Here is a 22,586-nt window from a genome sequence, read left to right on the forward strand (position 1 = left end):
GCCCTTTGGTTGATCCTTAACTTCAGTTCTTCAGAGACTATAGCATTCTATGACTTGCAGTCATCCAACATCGTGGGAAGAATACTGGTATTAAAAGATGGCTGTTTTCATTATTAAAAGACATGTATGGTTTACAAAAGGTGATCTAGTTTGCTCTTCTCTTCTTCCCATTCAATTCTGGGCCCAATTCAATATCCCTTTATACATTGTCCAAGACATAAAAATATATGTGTGCATATGTATGTATATGTACATATAAATGTGTATATGTAAATATAGCATACATATATGTGAGTATGCATGTATGTGTGTATACATATACCTATATAATATGCATATACATACACAGACACTATATATATATCTGTGTGTGCATATATATACATATATAAATTCTATTTTCAACGATTATGATTTTTTAGGAGATTCTATAATGTTACAAGCTTGAGGCAGTCAGCACAATAACAACCACAAACAGGAGCATCTGGAGAGCTTCTCCAACTATAGGGAATTACGGGGATTTTTAAAGAAAAAAGAAAACCCTCTTTTAAAAATTGTCCTTAGTTAAGCAAAAGAAGTTCCCATGTTGTCCTTGTCCAAAAACACATTTCATGTAACATTTTAAATCCATCGATTCTCTGTCAGAAGGTGGGTAGTGTAATTCTTCAGTGGTCCTGCAGATAGAGCTGCTCATCGGATTGACCGGAGTTATTAAGTCTTTCAAAGTTTTTTGTCTTTGCACTGTTGTTGTACAAATTGTTCTCATGGTTCTACTCACCTCATTCTGTATCAGTTCATGAGTCTTCCCAGACTTCTCTGAAACCATTCTTTTAATCATTTCTTATGGCACAATTACATTCCACTTCATTCACATGCCATAATTTACTCATTGGTTTGAAATCCATCTTGACTGTGGAATCTGCATTGGATATCTTCCGTGACAGTGGCAGGCACTTTTGGTAAGCTTGTGTCTCTTTGTTTTGTGCCTTTTCCTGATGTTAATAATCAGAGATTTATCAAAATAAATTACCTCTGTTGCAAAGTATCATATAATTTTGACATATACATGGAAAATAGCTTGTTGGTGGAGAGTCTTTCAGTCAGCCCCTTATTCCGGAGAATTTATTTCTTTTAACAGTCAAATACAATAATCACAGTAGGATCTTATATTATCTGTACTCCTCAATTAATTATATGTCATTATAATTATACATATTATATAATTATATATGGTCTACTATAAAATATAATTTGCAAATTTCTGCTTATTTTCTTATACCTTCAACAAGCATTCATTTAATGAATGTTTAGATTACTCTCATAAACACTTTGTATTTATGGAAAATTAGGCATGTGGGTCAGGAATTATTATTGTTCTCTCTGTCAACTTTTTTAGGTAATTAATTAAAAGGTCCAAAATTTTTTCAACATCAAAATGTGTTGCCATCAGCACAGACCAGTCTAGCCCAGCTGCTTGTTCTGTTTTGTTTTCTTCAGTGATATTTCTGCATCTTTTGGGGGAAAATAATGTTAAAGGCTTACTGTGGTAGCCCCATTGTCCTGTATGAATTTATTATAAAAAATATTTATGGAGCTTTAATAATTTTCAACTGTTGTCCTCATTCCAGTTTTATCTTTAATTGCTCTTGAGATAACTTTGCATAGTTGGACATCTTGCCATCTTTAAACTTTCTTTTTCTTTCCCCTTTCACCCCCTTTTGAGGCGAATCTGTGTAAAATTTTACAAACAAGTTTATATTCTAAAGCAGTGGTGCCAGTAGGCTGCTGTATGTCTTTCTTGGCAAAAGCAATTTCTTGGCTCTGTGATCTTCATATTTTTGAAGTTCATTTGCATTAATAATTTTTTTAAGTAAATGGCTGCAACCTGGATTGATATCTGTTGCTTTCTACATTACTTAGTAGTTGCTGCACAAACAGCTTATTTAAGCAGGTAAGTTGTTGTTTTAGGTAGGAGTTGTCGTTTTAAGTAGGCAAGGAGTTGTTTTAATCATACGCCCTATCATTTTCTAAATTTTATTATTTCTTGCTTTGGATTAATTTTGATATTTGCTTCAACTCTAGGTCTATACTTGGACAGCTGATTTGGAAATGGCATGCATGTTAGTGATGACTCATTGTCTGGTCATTTAAATATAATCAATTTCATTTCATTATGTTACTTGGTGCTGCCTGTGACCAGCACTTCTTGGTTTTTTTCCCCAAAGAAAATCTTCAAAACATAAAAGTTTAAGGCTTCTATTTCATACAAGCCTGTGGCCTTTCTTGTTTCTTACTCTTAAACCATATTTTGCAACGTATTTTTCATACTCTCTGATGTTCACCTTTTCATAGAAGTCACAGAGTATCAAAATATGCCTTGGTTGATTTGTAAAGTGTTATTAAAGGTCTTCATAGAATTTCTTTACTTCTTCATCCCCTGCAACAAATGATGGGAGCATAAACTGCAACAGTTTCCATGGTGGTCATATTGTAAATACTTAGGGGCATTGTGTACCATGATGATTAAGCACCCCATGAAATGTTTCTGGTTACTTTCAGATTAGTCACTTAACAAATTAGTCAGTCAACAAATACTTTTAAGCAAGGCACTGCAGATAAAAATTCAAAGAATGAAACAATCTTACTCACAATGAGATTACATTTTGATAGAGACAATAAGTATCATTAAAAAATATACACAGCAAAATTATTTGTTATGTGGAATGGCTCTCTGAAAGTGGAGAGGCGGGTATACATTGCCTATATGTAGGCAATATAACAATAAAATATCAAAAGTTTACTTTTTAAAAAGTATATACAGTATAAATATAAAGTTATAAATCTATACATAAATATTATATATACACAGTAGTTAAATACATGGTAGTTTGGAAGGCAGGACGCTAGCAATTGGGAGCAACAGGAAAGACTTTATGTAGAAGTGCCTTTGTTGCATCTTAAAGGAGAGAAACTCTCTGAGGCAAAGGTAAAGAGCAGAGTGCTCTCCAGCTATGGGGTGTGCACAGTACAAATAACCACAGATGGGAGGTACAATGCCTTCCTGTACCAGGAACAGAGAGAAAGCCAGTGTGGCTGGATTGCAAAATGTGGGAGGGGGAGTAATGTCCAATGAGGCTGGAGAGATAAATCTGGACAAGGTTGTACAAAACAAAGGAGTTTATATTTTGTCCTAGAGGCAATGGGAAGCTGCTGGAGTTGGTTGAATGAGAACATCATATAGGAAGATCTGAACTTAAGGAAAATTGCTTTGGCAGGAAGGTATAGAATTGACTGGAGTGGTGAGAGCCTTGAGGCAGGGAGACCAATTAGAAGCTGTTGTAATCATTGAGATAAGAGGGGACAGGGGCCTGAACCAAGGTGGCAGCTGAGTCGAGAGAAGAATTTAGATATAAGAGATGTGAATGTAGAAGTAGCAAGATTTAACAATCAGTTAGATATGTAGGATGGAGGAGAATGAGGAATCATGAATAATGCTGAGATTATGAACCTGAGACACTGGATAATGGTGGCACCTTCAACAAAAACGGGGGCATTTAGAAGAGAGGAGGGTTTAGAGGAAAAAATAACCAGTTCATGATTTAAAAAATAACACTTTTATTTGCCTCTTCAAAGAAAATCTGTGAACTATCCTATATAGCTGCAGCTTCCTTTTGTATGTTGATTTCATTTATAGAAAAAAATGTCAAGGTAAATATGCTTCAATTGCTTTCATAGTTTGTCCACTTGCCATTGGACAAGGATGTCACATTTAAAGAACTAATGGATTGAACTAATGTTTATTGTTGGTCTAATAACTAGTTCTTAGGCATAACGACTCTGTTACTATCACTATAGAAACAGAAAGGGGCCAGTCACATTAGGTAGGGGGTCATTTCATCGTTTTTCTTTTTTAATGGATTATCCTGGTCAAGGAATTCAAGTGGAAGTTTCTCCATACCTAGATAGGCTGGTCCTGGACATTTTCTATTGCTGGAGCCATAGTTGAGGCTTTTCCAGAATGGTAGAACCTCCCATAGTGTTTCTTTGTTGGCATGATCTTTTAAGAACTCACCATAGCCTCCCAGAGTTGGATGGGGCATCAGAGTAGGACTTTATAGAGTCACTTTATTACACTTATTACATTGACTGTTCTTGCAGGCAGTCTACAGAAGAATTTAAAGCAGTTTGCTTTCTGATCTAATCAACACATAGCTTGAACTGGACTTCACTGTGTGTTTCCTTGTACAATCTAGTTTTACAGAATAAAAATGTGGCTGTTTCCTGGCCTTCCTAATCAGTATTTACTTTTTTATTTTCTTCATTAATATAATTGAGTTGACAGTGACCTTAGACAACATTTTTCCTCATTTTATAGATGTGACAATGGAAGCCCAAAGAGATAATGGTTATGGTGGAGTTTCACAATTGATCTGTACATGAACCCTTATCTCCCAAATCTGGTGTTCTTTAAACCATACCCTGCTGCCTTTCTAAATGTATATTTAGAATTTTCATGACCTTTTGTCAGCATTACAAAATTTTCATCACCTTTTATCATCCTTATGGTCTTCAGTAGTGTACTTCCATTGCAGGAATATGTAGTTGTAATAAATTGGTCTAGAATTAATTCTATCAGTAGGGCACTGTTCCCCTTCAGTAGTCTTCATTTTTTTTTTCTTACCATGGAAAGAAATGCACATCTAGAAGATAACTTGTACTTAATTCCCAAGTACAGCACTTAGTCCTCAAATGTAACAATAAGTCAAATGACATAATGGGGGAAAAAATAACCCTGAGTTAAGCCTAAGAGTTGCAATAGAAACAGAACACCTTTTACAGATTAATGTACAATTAGTCCATTGTCCGGCACTTTTAAATATCTTTCTGGTACTGGAAAAAACTTCCAATATTTGCAAAGTTTATATTTGAAAGCCTTTGTGTAACTTAACTTAAGAGACAGTCTGAGAATCCCAAACTTCACCAACTTTCTTTTTTTTTTTGAAGGGGGGAAGGCAGGCAGTTGGGGTTAAGTGACTTGCCCAAGGTCATACAGCTAGTAAGTGTGTTAAGTGTCTGAGGCTGGATTTGAACTCAGGTCCTCCTAACTCCAGGGCTGGTGTTCTACTCACTGTGCCACCTAGCTGCCCCTATCAACTTTCTTTCTTTTTTTTCCCTATCAACTTTCTATTTGAATAAAAGCAAAAGTATTATTTTTTAAATGAAAAAAATGAAAACCAATTAAGTATTTGAGATTGTCCACTGTGTTTCTTAACATTTTACTGGGTCTAATGAGAAACATGCTCCCTACCCTTGTGAAACTTGTGTACTTAGAAAGAAAAAAAAAACCAACCCACTGAGGAAGCTGATAATTCAGTTCTAAACCATATGTTCCTTGTTGTAATGGCAGTAGAAGTTCAGAGAATTGAAGAATTGGAACTTGAGCTGGCCTTGGAAAGATGAAGAAGATTTCAACTTGGGATAAAGATAGAGAACATTGTAGGGGGGAGAGAATATTAATGTAAGCAAAAACAGGAAGCTACAAAGAGCAGGATGGTGTGTGTTGAAGACACTGATCTCACTGAATTATTTCACTGAGTGGGTAATGAAGAAAAGTAGGCAAAAGGATTGATGACCAGGTAGAGTAGGCCCAGTTATGAAGGCTTCCTTGGAATTTTCATAGCATTTTGTTTGCACAAGTTCTGTGGCACTTACATTCTATTTTGCATTATAGATTCCATCCCAAATGTTCACATAGACTATTTGTACCAGACTTGTGGTAAAGCCTTCCAAGCTCGTATAGGTCAGATCAGCCACAGTTGGACTCATTGTGCATTGACCCCAACCACTGTGATGTCATTTTGGTCTTCTTAAAATTCAAAGGGCAACAACCATAGTTATATACTTGACCTGTTGTCTTCTCCCTGCTTCTTCACAATATACTCACATGTACACCCACAAATCCCCCCCTCAACCCACACACACACACACACTCCTCAGCTCTTTGAAGGCAAGATTTGTTTCATTTGTCTCCCTAGTGGATATATAGAATGAAGCAACATTTCCTAGAGCATTTAGCAAAATATTTATTGAATTAAGCATTGAATGTTATGGTAGATAATAATAATAAGCAAGCTTATACTCCAGAATTGAAAGTCTTTCTCTCTCTCTCTCTCTCTCTCTCTCTCGCTCTCTCTCTCTCTCTCTCTCTCTCTCTCACACACACACACACACACACACACACACCTTGCAAAAACAAGAAGAAGCTTCCTGTGAAATTCATTATCCCCAATATTATAATGTAAATTCTAGGAGGAAAAAAGCTTCCAGTGATTCATCATCCTCCATATTACAATGCAAACCCTAAAAAAACAAAACAAAACACACAAAGCTTCCTGTGAAATTCATTTCCCCCCATATTATAATGCAAATTCTCTCTACTATCAGAAAATAGAATGAAAAATTCAGCTGAAGGTTTAAGATCAATAAGCTTTCATCTATAAAACTAATTAAATGTATTTATTTGTTAAACTTTACATCTAACCCCCTCCTCTCCAAAAATGAATCATTCAGTTCTGATTTATTATTCCTAATTGGTTAATTGGGGTGGAACAAGGTTTTTCTGTCTTTGTAAACTAGATCCATTCAGGATCAGATGCATAACAGGACTGCTCATTCGAAGATTCTGCATACCTGTTCTATTATTAGAAATCTTCAGCATACTCAGTCAGAAACATGCCATTGTTCAGTTCAAATTTAGTATGTCAGTTATAGGTCTTGATATAAAGGATGCACTTGTAATTCATCAATAGAAAAATGACACCATCTATTGGCAAAAGTAAAAAATAACACCAGGAAGATATTGAAGTATTTAATCCAAAATTATAGGGCCCCACCCCTTTGGATCAATGATTATTGGTTGTATAGAACTCATTTCAATAAATGGGGAGGGGTGGATCTAGAATCTCTATGTACCTTTCAGTTTTCTTTCAGATTTTCGTTGTAGAGAAAAGAATTTTAAATTTATACGGCAAGAGCAGAAATTGTAATTCTGTGTTTCAGATATTAATAAATTATGTTTCCATCATGACCATGAGATGAAATTTATAGAGAAACACACATATGTGCACTTCTCAATTGGGTGAGATAAAGCACCAGCTTCTGCTAAAATAGCCTAATTAAACACTTAGTGATTCTTGAGTAAAAGTCCATTTCCCTAGGCAACAGTAGTCCTCTCCCTTCTGGGTTCTTGACTCCATTTGAGTATTCATGAGCTGCACATATGCATTTTCTAAAAAGGTGACCTGGTGCAGTACAGAACTTCACTCATCCCTCTGACAGAGACATTTCTATTAATTTATGCAGGCCCCTTTTGCACTTCAGCATTTTTCCTTCTAGTTGCTAGGCAACCGTTTAAGTTACTGCGCATGTTTTTTATGATAACTGTCATTATGATTATTTTTTAATTATTCAACTGGGAATATGGATTAAAACAGCATATTGTCACTCATACTTAACTGTTACCTTCTAACATTCTTGCAGCCCTCCCCCAACAAGAGATTTCTGGGATTTTGAGAGAAGCAGTTTGTAATATTTTGTGATTATCTTTGGCTACACAAAGGGAGTAGGTGATGCCATCATTCTGAGAAGAAGATTTTAAAATAAATTCTATTTTTTCCACAAGCTGATACTGATTTAAGTGTTCAGGTCATGCAGCTAAATTATATATATATATATATATATATATATGTATATGTATATATATATATGTATATGTATATGTATATATGTATGTATATATATATGTATATATAAATAAGCTCCAGTATTATGTGATATTAATGTTTATTCATTATGGTATTTAGGCTAAATTTCTGATGGCAAAAAGATCTTCACAATCTTGAGTCTGTTTTACAAATTAAAAAATTCCAGGCATTTTTTGTGCTCTGAAAATACACTCTCAAAGACATGTCTGTGTCTTCAGTAGATTTTAAGTATTCTTCTAAGAAATAGGAGCCATTTTCACTTTCAAAATAATTTCCTTTTTTAAAAACAATATATAAACTGCCTTCTGTACATAGAAATGTATTTAGGCAGACATGGCAAGGTTTTCTCTGGATATTAATACAAGATATATGTAGTTCATAACATGAACGTTCTTTGAAAAGGGACAGAATTGAATTATATATGTATTTACACACTCACATAAATTTCATATGCATACATACACACTCACTTAAAATATCCTTTATGTTAGGGTCAGAATCTGCAGTGAATTTTTGGAGAAAACTAGCCATTTCTCCTTTACCTCAAAGAATTGTTGCTTCTCTAAATATCTGGTTTTCTGTTGAATAGAAAGCTTTTAAGTGCTCCCAAAGGAGAGGAATAGCTTTGCTTGCTCTGAAAAATAAATTCAAAATGGCTTTTGCATATAGTGTGATAGGAGTTGTGATCTTTGATGTTTTCATTTGACTTTGATGTGACAACAGAGTGTATTGACTAATAGGGCAGTTGCATTTTGTATTGATTTAAGGAGTTCCATATTCCTGTGTATTTTGTAATACAACCTCTATATATTTTGTTTTATTGACATTTGCTGTAAAGAAAATCCCTTACTGAATATTGCTTGATTTGGTTTTCAGTTCAGGGCGACAGCTAAGTGAAGTCTTCATTCAACTTCCATCAAGGAAAGAATTACCAGAATACTATGAATTAATTAGGAAGCCAGTGGATTTCAAAAAAATAAAGGTAGGTGGCATATTTGAAAGCAAGCTTCCATTTTAAAAAATAAATGTAGAAATTGAGAAGAGGTCCATAAATTAAATGAAGTGGCTCTGGTGCGACTGAGGATGTGTGGGGGGTAGCCTGTAAGTTGACACTTGCGACAGTCTTTCTAGAACATGTCATTGCATAGGTTTGAGAATCCCTGTAACTTATATTTTGGGTAGACTTTGTACAGAGACCTCGGATAATGTTATGTTGTATTTTCTTTCAAAAATTTTCTCTCCTCCTTTTCTCACTCTAATTCCTACCTCCCGACTCTATTCCCCCTCCTTGGAAAGAAACCTAACTCGTTAGGAGGGTTATTCCTGCAGAGCCCAAAGAGAGGATCAGGCTACACATATTGTTAACAGAGTCACTCATTTTGTGTTTTCTCTCCTCTCCTCCATTTTATCTAAAAATTCCATTAGGAAAGAATCCGTAATCACAAATACCGGAGCCTTGGTGATTTGGAGAAAGATGTTATGCTACTCTGTCATAATGCTCAAACATTCAACTTGGAGGGATCACAGGTTGGATTCAGTTCACTTACATTTTTTAAGCTTCTATGTCTGTTCTTTGGAATAAAATATTTTGCTTCCAGTTTTTAAAAATCACTTGAATACAGTTATGCTCCTATCACTAAACATCTGCCAGAAAAAGTCAAACATTCTGGGTTTTGTCATTATTCTGAATACATGTATAAGTAATTTGGACACTTTCAAATATTCTGTTCATTTCTGATTTGTGGTACCTCTTTTTGTCAAGCAGTCCATCATGTGTGACACTGATAAGCTGACTTTGCTGCTAGTTGAGGCACACGTTCTCGTACAAACATTAAAAATGAGGTCAGAAGTATAGTAGTGTTCTTTTTCTATTATATATTTTATCTAAGCAAAATTGCCATCAGAAATCTCTTAATAAATTTCCAGGGCTAACAGAATAGAATGAATGGAAACATACCACCTTCATCTTGGAAATACCTCTGTGAGAGGCAGAATGCTGAACTGGCATGATGGTGGCTGTATAGGAAGGCAGAGAGCAGTGTTTGGGACATACATTATAGATACAGAATGGACAGGGTTTGGCAATTGATTTGCCACGCGGGCTGAGGAAAAAGGAAATATCTATAAGGCCTCTTGAGTTTTGAACCTGCATTAATTACAAAGAGCATGTCCTGTCCTCAGCAGAAATAGGAGAGTCTGGAAGAATGTGGGTTAGAAATAGTGATTTTGAGATGCTGACAAGGTATCCAGCTAGAAATGCGTAGTAGTCATTGAATGTTGTAGGCATAGAGTTTCTAGCAATAGGATTGAGGGAGGAAGAAAAGAAAGGAAGGAAGGGAGGGAAGAAGGGAGAGAAGAAGAGAGATAGTCAGCTGCTTAGAAATTTTAATGGAATCCATGAGAAAATAGAAAGACCACAACCCAGGACAAGACCTTGGGGTACATACAAACTTTAGAGGGTGGATGATAATCTAACAGGAACTAAAAGATGACCATACACCAAGAGAGCTTTGTATTCTAGAAGTCAAAAGAAAACAAAGCAGAGGTTGAACAGGGGTACCTTTGGAGAGAGGTAAACTATGGTCATTGGATTTGTCAGTCACTGGTAACTTTCCAGAGAGCAATTTTAATTTAAGTCAGATTTCAAAGGCATCATGAGCTTCCCTCATGACTAAGTAAAAAGGTGTTTCTTTTGGGGAAGTGGGGTATCACACATAGTAGGAGTTTAATAAATGCTTGTTGACTTGACTCATGAACCATAAAGTGATGTATAAATGTGAGTTATTGTTTCCAATCTGTATCCTTGGCCTTAAATATTGATACTGGAAAAAGGAGGGGAAAAGTGCTGTTTCAGTGCCTCTGCCAGTTGATGCTACAGAGGCCACCTTAAATTCCTTAATCTTTTATGTGTCAGTTTAATTTACCTTTCCATCTGTCCTTACCAACTGATTAGAGACTATTTGAAGTCTCAAAATGATTCTTAGGCATACTCTACTTTCTAGGATATTGACTGTGTTGCCATTTGTTTTTCTGACCAAAATAATTGATGTAAAAGGCAAACCTCTTCCTTACAGAGACACTCTTTAGATAGAATTAAAATAAAAGCTAGAATCTAAAGGACTCAAATGAGAATCCTTTTGTGAGTGACAGTTTATTAATGATTCTTGTATTATATATAATTCTTCTTAATCCCGATAGTACCATCATAGTCCCAAGTCTGCCCAGATATTTATCACCTTATGCCTGAAGTGTGGTTCAGAGCCCTTAATTAGTCATGCTGCCTCCAGTTTCTCTTCCCTACAATTGACATTCAATGCCCTTCTAGATTAGGTCTCCTAGATTGCAACTTTTATTTTGCTGCTCCAGTCTTCAAACTTTCAATGACTCTCCATTACCTACCCAATAAAGCCCAAATTCCACTGCCTGCTTTTGAAGATGCTCCAGAGTATCAACCCAATATGACATTCCAACCACTCTGAAACTCTATAATCCCCCAATTTCAGTCATATCAGTCTGTTCACTGGTTCCTAGATGCACCCTGTTCTTTCTGACCTCCCCACCTTTGCTTACAGCATTCCCCTCTCTTAGAAAGCCTTCCCCCATCTTCTACAGCTATCCATAAAACTACCTTGATTTCAAGGTCTAGCTTCAAATTCCATTTCTTCAGTGAAACCTCCCCTGGTCAGGGTAGTCTTAGTCTTCTCTTTCTTCTTTGAACACTTTTGGTTCCTGCTTTTGCCGCTAACTCAGTCTAAGAGTTCATTGTGGTTTGGCAGGGAAATTTGGCGTGTAAAGGATGCTGCCTTGTTTTGTGACAGAGCAGTAATCCTGATACTTTCTAATCCTCCTACCCAGTTCTTTGGAAACCTTAAAGCACTTCCCTCACTACAACCTTATGGGTCAGACAATGCAAGAAGCGTCATCCTCACTTTGTCAATAAACAGTGGCTTAGAGAAATGAGGCGACTTGCCCAAGAGCACACTGCTCAGTTGGTGTCAGAGTTGGAGTTTGAACCTAAATCTTGTGACTCTAGTTCATTGCCCTCGCCCACCCCATGCCCTGTTTTGTCTCAATAACGAGATCATAAACTTTTAAGGGACCAGCTAGATGGCTCAGTGTACAGAGAGCACTGGCCTGGAGTTAGGAAGATCAGAGCTCATATCCAGCCTCACACACTTACTGGCTGTGTTAAGGATCAAATGAGGTAATATTTGTAGATAGCTTAGCACAGTGCCTGGCACATAATAGTTGCTAAATATTGTTTCCTTCATTGTGTTTATCTATCAAAATGCCTACATGGTGCTGTGTATACTACGTGGTCAATAAATATAGTGTTCATAGATTTAATTAGCATTAGAACAGTAATTAATGCTGATAAACAATAATATATTAGCTTTGATTTTATTATGTAGATTGCTATTTTTAAAAAAGTAATACTTCTCATAAGGAGTGAACTGTATTTGATAGGACCTATCAATACAAGTTGTTTCAATAAATAGTATTTTTATTGCCGAGAAAACTTCATTGTAACTTTCCATTTTACCTTGTAGATCATTTAAATAGGATACTTCCAATCCATTAGAACATGGTGTTCCATATCCTATAAAATATGTTTAGGTTAGTTTGGATTGGGATATTAATAATCAATATTGCCAGTTCTTAGAATTCATACAATTATTGTTTTCTATGGAAAAATTCTGAATTTTTTTGTTGAAATAACTTAAAACTTTAACAGATATAATTTTAGTTAATCTAATTTATTAATGTAATTTTAATTCTGTAGATCTATGAGGACTCCATTGTTCTACAGTCAGTGTTTAAGAGTGCGCGGCAGAAAATTGCCAAAGAAGAAGAGAGTGAAGATGAAAGCAATGACGAGGAAGAAGAGGAAGATGAGGATGAATCAGAATCTGAGGGTAATCCGAATGGTCCAATTGTATCATTTCTCTGCTTCTCCACCCTTCCTAGAGTTATTTCAGGGTTGTGTGAAGAGCCTTTAAAAACTTGTGGACCATATGTAGTTTCTGTCAAGTTTGCCCTTCATCTTAATACCCTTCATCCAAGCTTAAGAATGTGAGTGTAGGAATTCTTTGTGCTGGGTTAGACCCATTGTCCAGCCATCAAGATATGTTTTATGAAAGCACATGGCTGTCTTTCCTAATGTCAATCTCACAAGTTAAAGATGTGATCTAATTATAATCTCCATTATAGAGCACTCATCTAGGGGAATAGTGGAAGGGGTGGTGATTTCCTCATTGTGAACATTACCATCCTTGATGCAGATCACAACCTTTCTCAGACTTAGTAGATAGTCTTTGAGAGTTGCTATGGCCTTCAATTGCTCCCTGCTGTGGACCACCTGGTAAAGAACATCTCTTAGCTGATTGGTAATCATACAGGCCAACACCATGACCAGTACTCCAAGCCTTTCCATATTGATGTAGGGCCTTCCAAAGCTTATGTACTGCTAGCATCCTCTTTGAAAACCAAAGGTGACCTCTATGTCATGATGAGGCATCAGAGTAGAAGATTAGTACAGTCAATCATACATACCATGCACCAATTTACCTAAATTTTAATCTATATTTTCAACTTCCAGTAATTTCCACAAGTTTACTGTGTGTTGAATAAAATAGTATTTGCTTTTATTTGTCAAAAATTTACCTCTTTCCATTCAAAGCCCACCATCGAGTTCTGACACTCTGGAATTTAATAAATATATTTGAATTACAGAACCTCTGACTAGGAAGGTACATCAGAGGCCATCTAGTCCAATGCGTACTTAAACTAGAAACCACAAATGGTCATGCTTTGCTTCAGGACCACTAGGGAGAGGGGGAATCCCCAGCCTCCTCCAGCAGCCCACTTCCTTTTTGGACAGAACTAATTGTAAAGAAGTTGCTCCCATACAATGAGTCTAAATATTCTTCTCGGTAATGACTTTTGTTTGTGCTCTTTTGGGCCCAGTAGAATGAATCTAATGCCTCTTCCACATAACAATCTTCCACATAACAATCTACATTTACCTTATCCATGTACTTTGTGATATTTTATAAATTTTATTTACCTACCCTTTTGGTCTTATACTTGTTTGTACTTCTCTGTTCACAATAGTGTCCATATATTGCTAGGCATTATTACTAAATCATTTTTGTATTCTTGAAAAATGTATGCATTCCCTTCCCCTCATTCCCTGCTAATTAATTTCATTTTAACTTTTGTTATGGGACTCTGTCAGGTTGCAGCTTAGTACTGCCTTTTTCTCCTTGAAATATACCCATAAACGATCAACTGTCCCCATCAAAATAACACATGCTCTTTCCAAAAAAAGTTGTTAAATATGGTATAAACCCCATTACGTAGACTCTTAAGCAAGAGATTTTATATTCTCATATAATTATCTCTCCTTACTATGCCGTTAGATAGCTGTGTACTCCTGAACAGATCATTTAGCCTCTGAGTATGTTTTCTCATCCGTAAAAGGAGCTTGGATTGCTGTTTTCTAAGACCCTTTCTAGCTAGGTGATTCAATATCATTTCATCATGATTTATGAAAACCCACCAAGCATGATTTCCTGAGTTTAGTCAGGTTCTTATCTTCAGAAATGAAGATCAATTCTAAAAGGAAGTTCCTCGTAATCTACCTTATAGCCTACTCTTCCCCTCTTTCATTTTCTGGTGGCACATGGATTAGAGTAATTCCTAGACCCTAACGTTAGTCACAGAGTCAAGTGTCAAATGGTTTCTGTCCTGTGATGCTTTCACTGAGGTTGTAATGACTTTCGCCTATAGAGGATCTCAGACTTAAGAGGGACATCACAACTTATCTAGTTCAGCTGAACCTCAACAAGAATTCTCTCTATGATATTCATGATAAGCAGCCATCCAGTTTCCTTTTGAATACGTCCAGGGATGGAAAGACCACCACTGTCACTTCTCTTTTGGTTAGGTCTGATTGGTTGGGGTTCTTCTTGTTATTGCCATTTTTAAATTTTCCTTTTTATTGTGAATGTAACAACACGGAGAGGGGGCCCACCTTCCTCATCACTGCCAGCAGTGGCCATTGCCTGCAACCAACAGACAGGCACAAAAGGCCTGGGATGGACAGCACTGCCCCCCCCCAAACTACCAGTCCTGCATCTGCATCCAACTCAGCCCTCATACTCATCATCCTGTAAAGCAACTCCTGTGGAGAAGGGGCCAACCATCCCCATCAACTACTAGCCATCTGTCACTCATAGAGCAAGCAAGCCACCCTACCTGAGGGAGCAGGGCACCCCAAGGGAGGGACAGGAGGCAGCTTATTCCAGGCAAGTCAAACCATCACCACCATCTCGGCCCCCACCCCGCTTAGACTTGATAGAGATGGCCCACGACCCGGAACCCAAGAATGGAAGTATCTTCAGCCCAGACTCCTTAGCCACCATCCTAAAGACCCAGAAAAAAAAGTCCTTGTCACCAAAGAAAGTCCTTAGTGCTGTCAGATAATTCAATACCAGAAACTGATATGACTTTTATCAGTGGAGATAGCATTTTAAAAAGCATTACCATCTTCTTTGCCATTGTACCTAAGGGCCCTGGGACATTTCTCTCTGACTTGTAGCTGAAACCTTATATGTTATTTTACCCATTAGAAGGTGAGCTTCTTCAGAGTAGAGACTGTCTGGCATATAATAAGTGCATAATAAATTCTATATTCATTCATTCAAGCACAAACATTCAAAATTCCAAAGAAATATTACATAAGAAACTGAATTCGTATGTATAATCTATTTTTAAAGAACCACATATGTATGTCTAGGGTATGTACGTGTGTGCATAATTTAACAAGGGAGTAATGAAACTCCACTATATTTGTCTATGCCCTCTTCTATACATTTTGTTGACTTCTGTGAATTTTTAAAGTATTTTATTGATGATTTTTTTGCTTATCAATACTTATCAACTTAACATTTCTCAACTGAGAAGATGCTCTCCCTTGTAACAAGTAAGTATAGTCTGGAAAAACAAATTAACACATTGGCCAGGTCTGAGAATACATATCTCATTCGCTAGTCTGTTACCTCTATTTCAAGAGTTGGGAGGCATGTTTTATTATTAGTCTCTTAAAGCCTCTATTTTTAACTGCCTTGATCAGTGTTTTGAGGTCTTTGGAAATTATTTTCCTTCATCTTTTTTTGGTTGTCATCATGTAATTTGTTCTCATAGTTCTGTTCGTTTCACTGTGAATCTGTTCATACAAGTTCCCTGTGTTTCTTTGAATCCATATTCATCCATTACATTCATATATCACAATTTATCCACTCCCAAATTAATGGGCATCTATTGTTTCCCATTTTGTTGTATTAGAAAAATGCTGCTAGAAATATTCATTTACATGTCAGTCCTTGGTCACTGTCCTTGATCTGCTTAGGATATATCCCTAATGGTAGTATTACTGAGTCAAAGGGCATAGCCAGTTTTGGACCTATTTTCAATTTTTTTTCCAGAATGTTTGAAACAACTCACAGCTCCACCAATAAGGCAGTAGTATACCTGTTCTCTCACAGATGCTCCAACAAGTTTTGTTTTCTTCTTTTATCCTCTTTGCCATCCTTATGTCAGAGACAGCTCTACTTACCGGAAAACTTTTCTTTAGTTTCAGCTGAAGTCTGCCTCTCCTCATCATCCCCTCATTATTCCTTGTTCTGCCCTCTGGTGTCATCTAGAACATGTCTCAGCTTTGCTCCATGTAAGAGCCCTTCATATGTATGAAGACAGCTAACATCACACCTCTCTTGAGCTCAGGTCTTCTCTTAACCTGATTAATCTTAGACAGTTTCTTCAACGGATCCTTTTTCTGGTGTTGTCTCCAGTTCCCTCTGGATCCTGGTGACCCTTCTGTTCCCCTACATTTTGTCAATGTCTTCAAAATGCGATATACAAAACTGAATGCAGATGTAGTCTGCTGGATTAGAGTTGAGTGGACACTAACTGTGGGAAACTCTCATTGCAGTGGAGGTGCGCATTACCTCTTCCAGCTTCCATGTCAAATTATTGACCCATACTGTAATCTACTTCAATTCCTAGGTCTTTTTCATTTAAACAATTGAATAGCCATTCCTTATCTCTCTTGTGCTGTTGAATTTTTGAACCTGGATATAGCACTCTACGTTCATAGGGATTAAATTTTAAATAGGGATTAAATTTAAATAGGGATTAAATTTTATCTTATTAAATTAGATCTGTTGTTTTTAGCATGTCTGGATCTTTTCCAGAACTTGTCAAACAGCACATCAACTGATCCCCCAGATTTATGTCATCTTTTCTTTTAGTGTATATGCCATTTATACCTTCATCTAGGTCATTGATAAGATTGTTAAAAGAGCACAGGGCTAAAAATGGATCCACTAAGGGACAATCCACTAAAGACCTCCCTCCATGTTGAGATTCATTAATGACTGTACTTTGGATCTTGTTGTTCAACCAGTTCTCAATCTACCTAACATTATATTGTGTAATCTCACTATGTCAGTCATGAAAACTCCCCAAGGTGCTTAGACAGATGTTTTGTCAAAATCTAGTTATAAACAATGTACACAGCATTCCCTTGATCTGTCAAAATCCAGTTATATACAATGTCCACAGCATTCCCTTGATCTAGTCTGCAATGCTGTCAAAAAAGAAACAAACTTAATCTGGAATGAACTGTTCTCAGTGAAACCACATTGGCTCTTAGAAGTCACTGGTTTCCTTTTCTAAATTTTCATAGTTCATCTCTTTGACAATATGTCATGGAATTTTGCCAGAAATCAAAGTAAAGCTTGCCAATCTATATGGTTCCACTTTTCTGAAAATTGGGACCTTTACCCATCTTCATTCCTATATCATCTCTCCCATTCTCCATATTTTTCAGAGATTACTGACTGTAGCTGAATGGTCATATGTTCTGGTTCCTTCAGTAGCCTATGATATAGTCTGTCCAGGCATGGTGACATCTCATTTGATGGAAGCTAGATGCTCTCTTGCCATCTCTTGGATTTCAGCTCTCTGCTAACCTGTTTTGTTTTATCCTTCCCAGTCTAAAAAGCAATTTCCTTGTTAGAGAATGCAAAAGCTATGGAAAATTTTCATATGACTGGTTACAGGAATAACGGACTACCTGCAGCTTCTGTTTTGATTGTGACATCTTTCAATACTGTTCTCCATCATGTAGACAAGAACATCCTTATTAGTGATTTTCCTCTAAGACCTTGTGAAATCAGCTAACTAAATATAAGGCAGGAGGTTCCAGTCAGACCCAGGGAATGAAGAAGCAAGCCCCTCACCAAGGTCATGCTCCTGGAAACTGAGGGAACCTAGAGTCTAGTCCAGGACAAAGCAGGTGGCCCTTATGACTAATTGATTCTGGGGACAGGCCCAGATCTGTGCATGGGGAACGTGGGAGAAAAGTGTTTGAGTGGAAAGTCTTCTGGAAGAGTATTTGGTGTGATATGAAATTGCCTTCCTTGTATGGTTGATAGAGATGATAAAGAACAAATAACTGAGGGTCAGTCTGAATGATAATTCATAGCTGAGATAGTATATGTGGGCTGAGACATAAAGTATTTAGGATCGATGATGTATGATGAAGTAGCTTCTAGTTGGAGAGATACTATTAATAGACTCCATTGTAATAACAATCAAGTTTTGAAATTTAATTTTAAGAGCCCAGGACTAAGGTGGAATTGCCTTCATCTCAATTTTTTCCTCCAAACATCCTGTCTGCTTAGCTAGGGAAGATCATTATCTGTATATTTAGATGCCAGGATTGAGGCAGAAGGAAGTTAATAACTTGTGTACTCCACTAACTGGTGGCAGAATGAAAACAAATCCTCAGGTCTCTTGCCTCCTATCGTGGCTGCTCCTTTTGCTAGCACACACTGCTTCTTGTACTATGGTCAGACATCTTTGACTGCCTAGGGGGGAAGTGAAGCTTTTTCCTGGGACTTAATTGGTGGTTTTCTCCTTCTAGCAAAATCTGTGAAAGTGAAAATCAAGCTTAATAAAAAAGATGAGAAAGGCCGGGACAAAGGAAAAGGCAAGAAGAGGCAGAGCCGAGGAAAAGCCAAACCTGTTGTGAGCGATTATGACAGTGATGAGGAGCAGGATGAGAATGTAAGTATTTGTGGTACAGAAACAGTTGAGTGTTTTAAAGGCTCTGTGGGTGATGAAGCAGTGAGGTCTAATGGGGAATTTAAATTTGAATTGTGATGGGAGAGAAATGTTAATATGCCTATACTGAAATGCACAGAATTTGCCAGAAAGAAATTGAAGCACTGAATTTAAAATTAATTTTTTAATCTCACTTTAAAAAGTTGAAGACTAAGAAGGAGGTCCTAAAAACTACAAGTGTAATTGAGGAATCATAAACTAGTTTTTAATTGCTTAAATTTACCTATAAATTTTGGAAAATGAATTCATCTTAATTTCAGAAATTTGGGATTAAATTAGAAGATACCTTTACCATAGACCAGGAAAATCTTAAATTCTGCCTTTAAAATGCCTAAGGGGATCTTCTCAGCTGGCCTTTTTCTCCTTCCCTCTTCTTCACTCTTCCTCCTCTCCCTCCTTCCCCTCCCCCATTCTTTCTCTCTCCCTGTCTCTTTCAAGAAAGAGAACTTACATTTTCTAGGCTTAGGAATTTATTTTTCCCTTTGGCTTCTCAAAGGAAAAGTTTCAAAGTTATTCTGTCCACAATGTATAATGTAGGCATTTCAGACACATGCAGATTTTTGCGTGAAACTATGAGAGATCCAAATGAGTAAGGTTCATGTAACTTTGACCCTATGAACCCGTCTAAAAAAATACCGTGTCAAGAAATGAGAGCAATTATCCATATCTGTCAACACAGGGCCGAAGAGGGGGTGAAATACTGGCAAATGAAGCATGTAACCAGACTTCTAAGCCATTTGGCACTTTGAATTTTCTCCCTAGAACACTTCCTTTTCTGTTAAAAAAAAAAAAAGCATTCGATGCTTCCAGTGGGTTTCCTTCTTTCCCATCTAGTGAAGAGGCTTGTAGTAAGGCTTGTTTCCATCATATTTCTTTCTTCCTACATTATACTTTAACATACATTTTTAAGATGGTCAGAATTTTTAACCTTATTTGATTTTTTTTGTTTGTTTTTATTTGACCCACAGGATCAGTCAGAAGCAAGTGGGACTGATGACGAGTGAGCAGCATAGGACATTTTTCCTGGTAGAAATGAACTCCTTCCCCTCTCTCATTTACACCCAGTGAATTCATTTTGTCAGATAGACATTGGGTTGTTTCTGTATTCTCATCATCTATAAACTAGCTTTAGGATAGTGCCAGACAAACATATGATATCATGGTGTAAAAAAGAAAATGAAAAAAATACACAAAAAAATTTGTAAAATATTGTGACCAAATGGGCCTCTAAGATTGAATAAAAATAAGCTTTTGATGGAAAATATGTGGGTTGATAGTATATTTCTATGGGTTGGGTTTAGTTTGGTAATGGTTTGAGTGTGCCTGGTTTTATCAACTGTTAAGATGCTTTAACATAGCATCAGAAAGATGAAAAATGTGTCTTTTGTAGCACTGATAACCAGGAGAAGCCATTAAAAGCCACTGGTTATTTTATTTTTCATCAGGCAATTTTCAAGGTTTTTATTTGTTCTGTATTGTTTTTTACACTGTGGTACATATATGCAACTTTGTTTAATAGCTGATAAATGTACAGTAGTTAGACTTCACCCTGCCCCCATATACATTTTTCCACTTTATGCTCAATGATCTCTGAAAAAAAAATGCTTTTTGAATTGTATCAGATTTATGTCGACTGTAAACTTTGCTCCTTTTTTTGGCTCTTGATTTTAAAAAGTTTGGTTGAAAAATGCTATTGAATATTGCAATCTATATAGTGTAATGGATGGCTTCTTTTATCAAACTGATCTTCTATGTTACCAATGTGGATTATCACCTTTTCCCTAAAGTGTACTTAATCTTTGCTTTCTTTGCACAATGTCTTTGGTTGCAAGTCATAAGCCTGAGGCAAATAAAATTCCAGTAATTTTGAAGAATGTGGTGTTGGTGTTTTCCTAATAAAGAGACAATTTAGCTCAATAAATATTGCCTTGTGTTTATGAGTTTCAGGAGATCTGATGCTTGTTACTGCGTCTTAAGTGAATGCACCCGACATACCCTGTGTGGTCTCTAAAAGAACTTTCATAATCAAAGAGAGCCAATTAGAATAGAGGTGGGGGTGGGGGGAGGGAGAGAAAGAGAGATGATGATGATGATAATGATTCCATTATTCTTATCATCAATTGTGTCCCTAAGTTACTCTGTTATTGATAGTTAAAATTTTAGTGATCACTGGAAGTAGAACAGAACAAAGCATCTGTGGCCAGTAGAGGAGGTTTAATAATTGTGCCCGCGTGATTTTTCAAAAGCATGTGCTCCTTCCTTCCAGAGACTTTGAGCCTCCACTCTTAACCCATGTGACTTGGTGACTTACCGTGAAGTAAATACTCACATGCCATAAGACCACTGTTGTATTATCACTTTCTTCTAACAATAATAATAATCCTAATAATAGCAACTAACATTTATTAGCACTTTTGTACACGTTATCTCATTTGAACCTCGGTGCAACCCTCTGCAGTGGGTGGCATCAACATGGTTATCCCTATTTTAACGATAACAGATATTTAAATACATAAGGATGATGTGATTTGCCCACAGGCACACAATTAGTCAGAGGCAAATCTAAGACTTCAAGCCCAGGGCTTATTACTCCAGATTTAGTGTTATCCCCATAAATGATTTAACCAAATAGTCTAAGATATTCTAAGTATTCTGGAGATAGCAACTGTTCCACACTGTGAAACCATAAAAGCAATCTGATGGTATTGAATATAAATAATGTTGATTTTAAGAAAAGGTGGTAATGAGTATAGAAAATACAAAAAGAGAGAAGAATACACACACACATACATATATACATATATATTATTTTCTCCAAGCTGATGCCAATTTTATCTCAGTAAGAAAATAGAAAGCTACACAACTCTTTCTGACCTCTCTAATTCCTTTTACTTTGGGGCTGGGGGTGGGGGAAGGGGGAGTCACCAGTCTTTTCTAACAAAGTAAAACTATTCCAAAGGCGACCTATGAAGGGAAAGCCAAATATTCAAATGGGTAAAAAAAAATCAATTTGGGAATTCCCTCCAATGATGTAAATACCAGCTGATCTGTGCCTGTCTCTTCTCACACTTTTGTCATAGAGGGTCTACTCAGTATACTAGGTGTCTCCTTTGCTTTCTCCTGACATAAGGGTATCAGTGGAACTCTCTGGATAGCTGCATGTCTTTCTTCATTCTTGCTATGTGACCAGCCCATCTTCTCTTCCTGTCATACACTGACTGATGGATGGACGATTAACTTCTTATAAAAAAAGCCTGTCTGCGGTAATTTTATTCTGCTGAGTCAAATGCATTTCTATAATCAACCAGCATTGTAGATGATATAAATCAAAAGACAATAAGTAAATTTAGAAATGTCATAAAAGTCTGTTGTTGAATATCACTTGCAAAAGCCTTCTGCTTACCTATTAATAACCTATCTCTTTGCAGATGTTCTCAATTCATATATAAATGATTCTTTAAAATTTTATATAGATGGGAGAATAGACTTAGGGGTTGTTCGTGACTGTTGTTCTGTTCACTTTTTCTGGTATTAATAAGGTCAGGGTTTTTTTGTGCTTTTGGTATTTTTCCCTCTTTTAGATACATTGTGGGCTGATGTCCATTATATCCTCCATCACAAATCTCTACA

General features: G+C 36.6%; 1 protein-coding gene across 7 annotated transcripts in view; it reads left to right on the forward strand.

Annotated features, from left to right (window-relative positions):
* Positions 1-20,877, forward strand: part of SMARCA2 (SWI/SNF related, matrix associated, actin dependent regulator of chromatin, subfamily a, member 2) — a 212,742-nt gene extending 191,865 nt beyond the window's left edge. For all 7 annotated transcript variants that reach the window (XM_036739114.1, XM_036739118.1, XM_036739116.1 and 4 more), the window contains 5 exons: positions 8,640-8,745; positions 9,189-9,290; positions 12,547-12,679; positions 18,757-18,899; positions 19,925-20,877. In XM_036739114.1, coding sequence (XP_036595009.1) covers positions 8,640-8,745; positions 9,189-9,290; positions 12,547-12,679; positions 18,757-18,899; positions 19,925-19,960 — 520 coding nt within the window. In that variant the 3' untranslated portion in view covers positions 19,961-20,877. The remainder of the gene's footprint in view (positions 1-8,639; positions 8,746-9,188; positions 9,291-12,546; positions 12,680-18,756; positions 18,900-19,924) is intronic.
* Positions 20,878-22,586: the final 1,709 nt, after the last annotated feature.

The sequence above is a fragment of the Trichosurus vulpecula genome, chromosome 9 (assembly GCF_011100635.1).
Source record: "Trichosurus vulpecula isolate mTriVul1 chromosome 9, mTriVul1.pri, whole genome shotgun sequence".
In the NCBI taxonomy this organism is placed as follows: Eukaryota; Metazoa; Chordata; class Mammalia; order Diprotodontia; family Phalangeridae; genus Trichosurus; species Trichosurus vulpecula.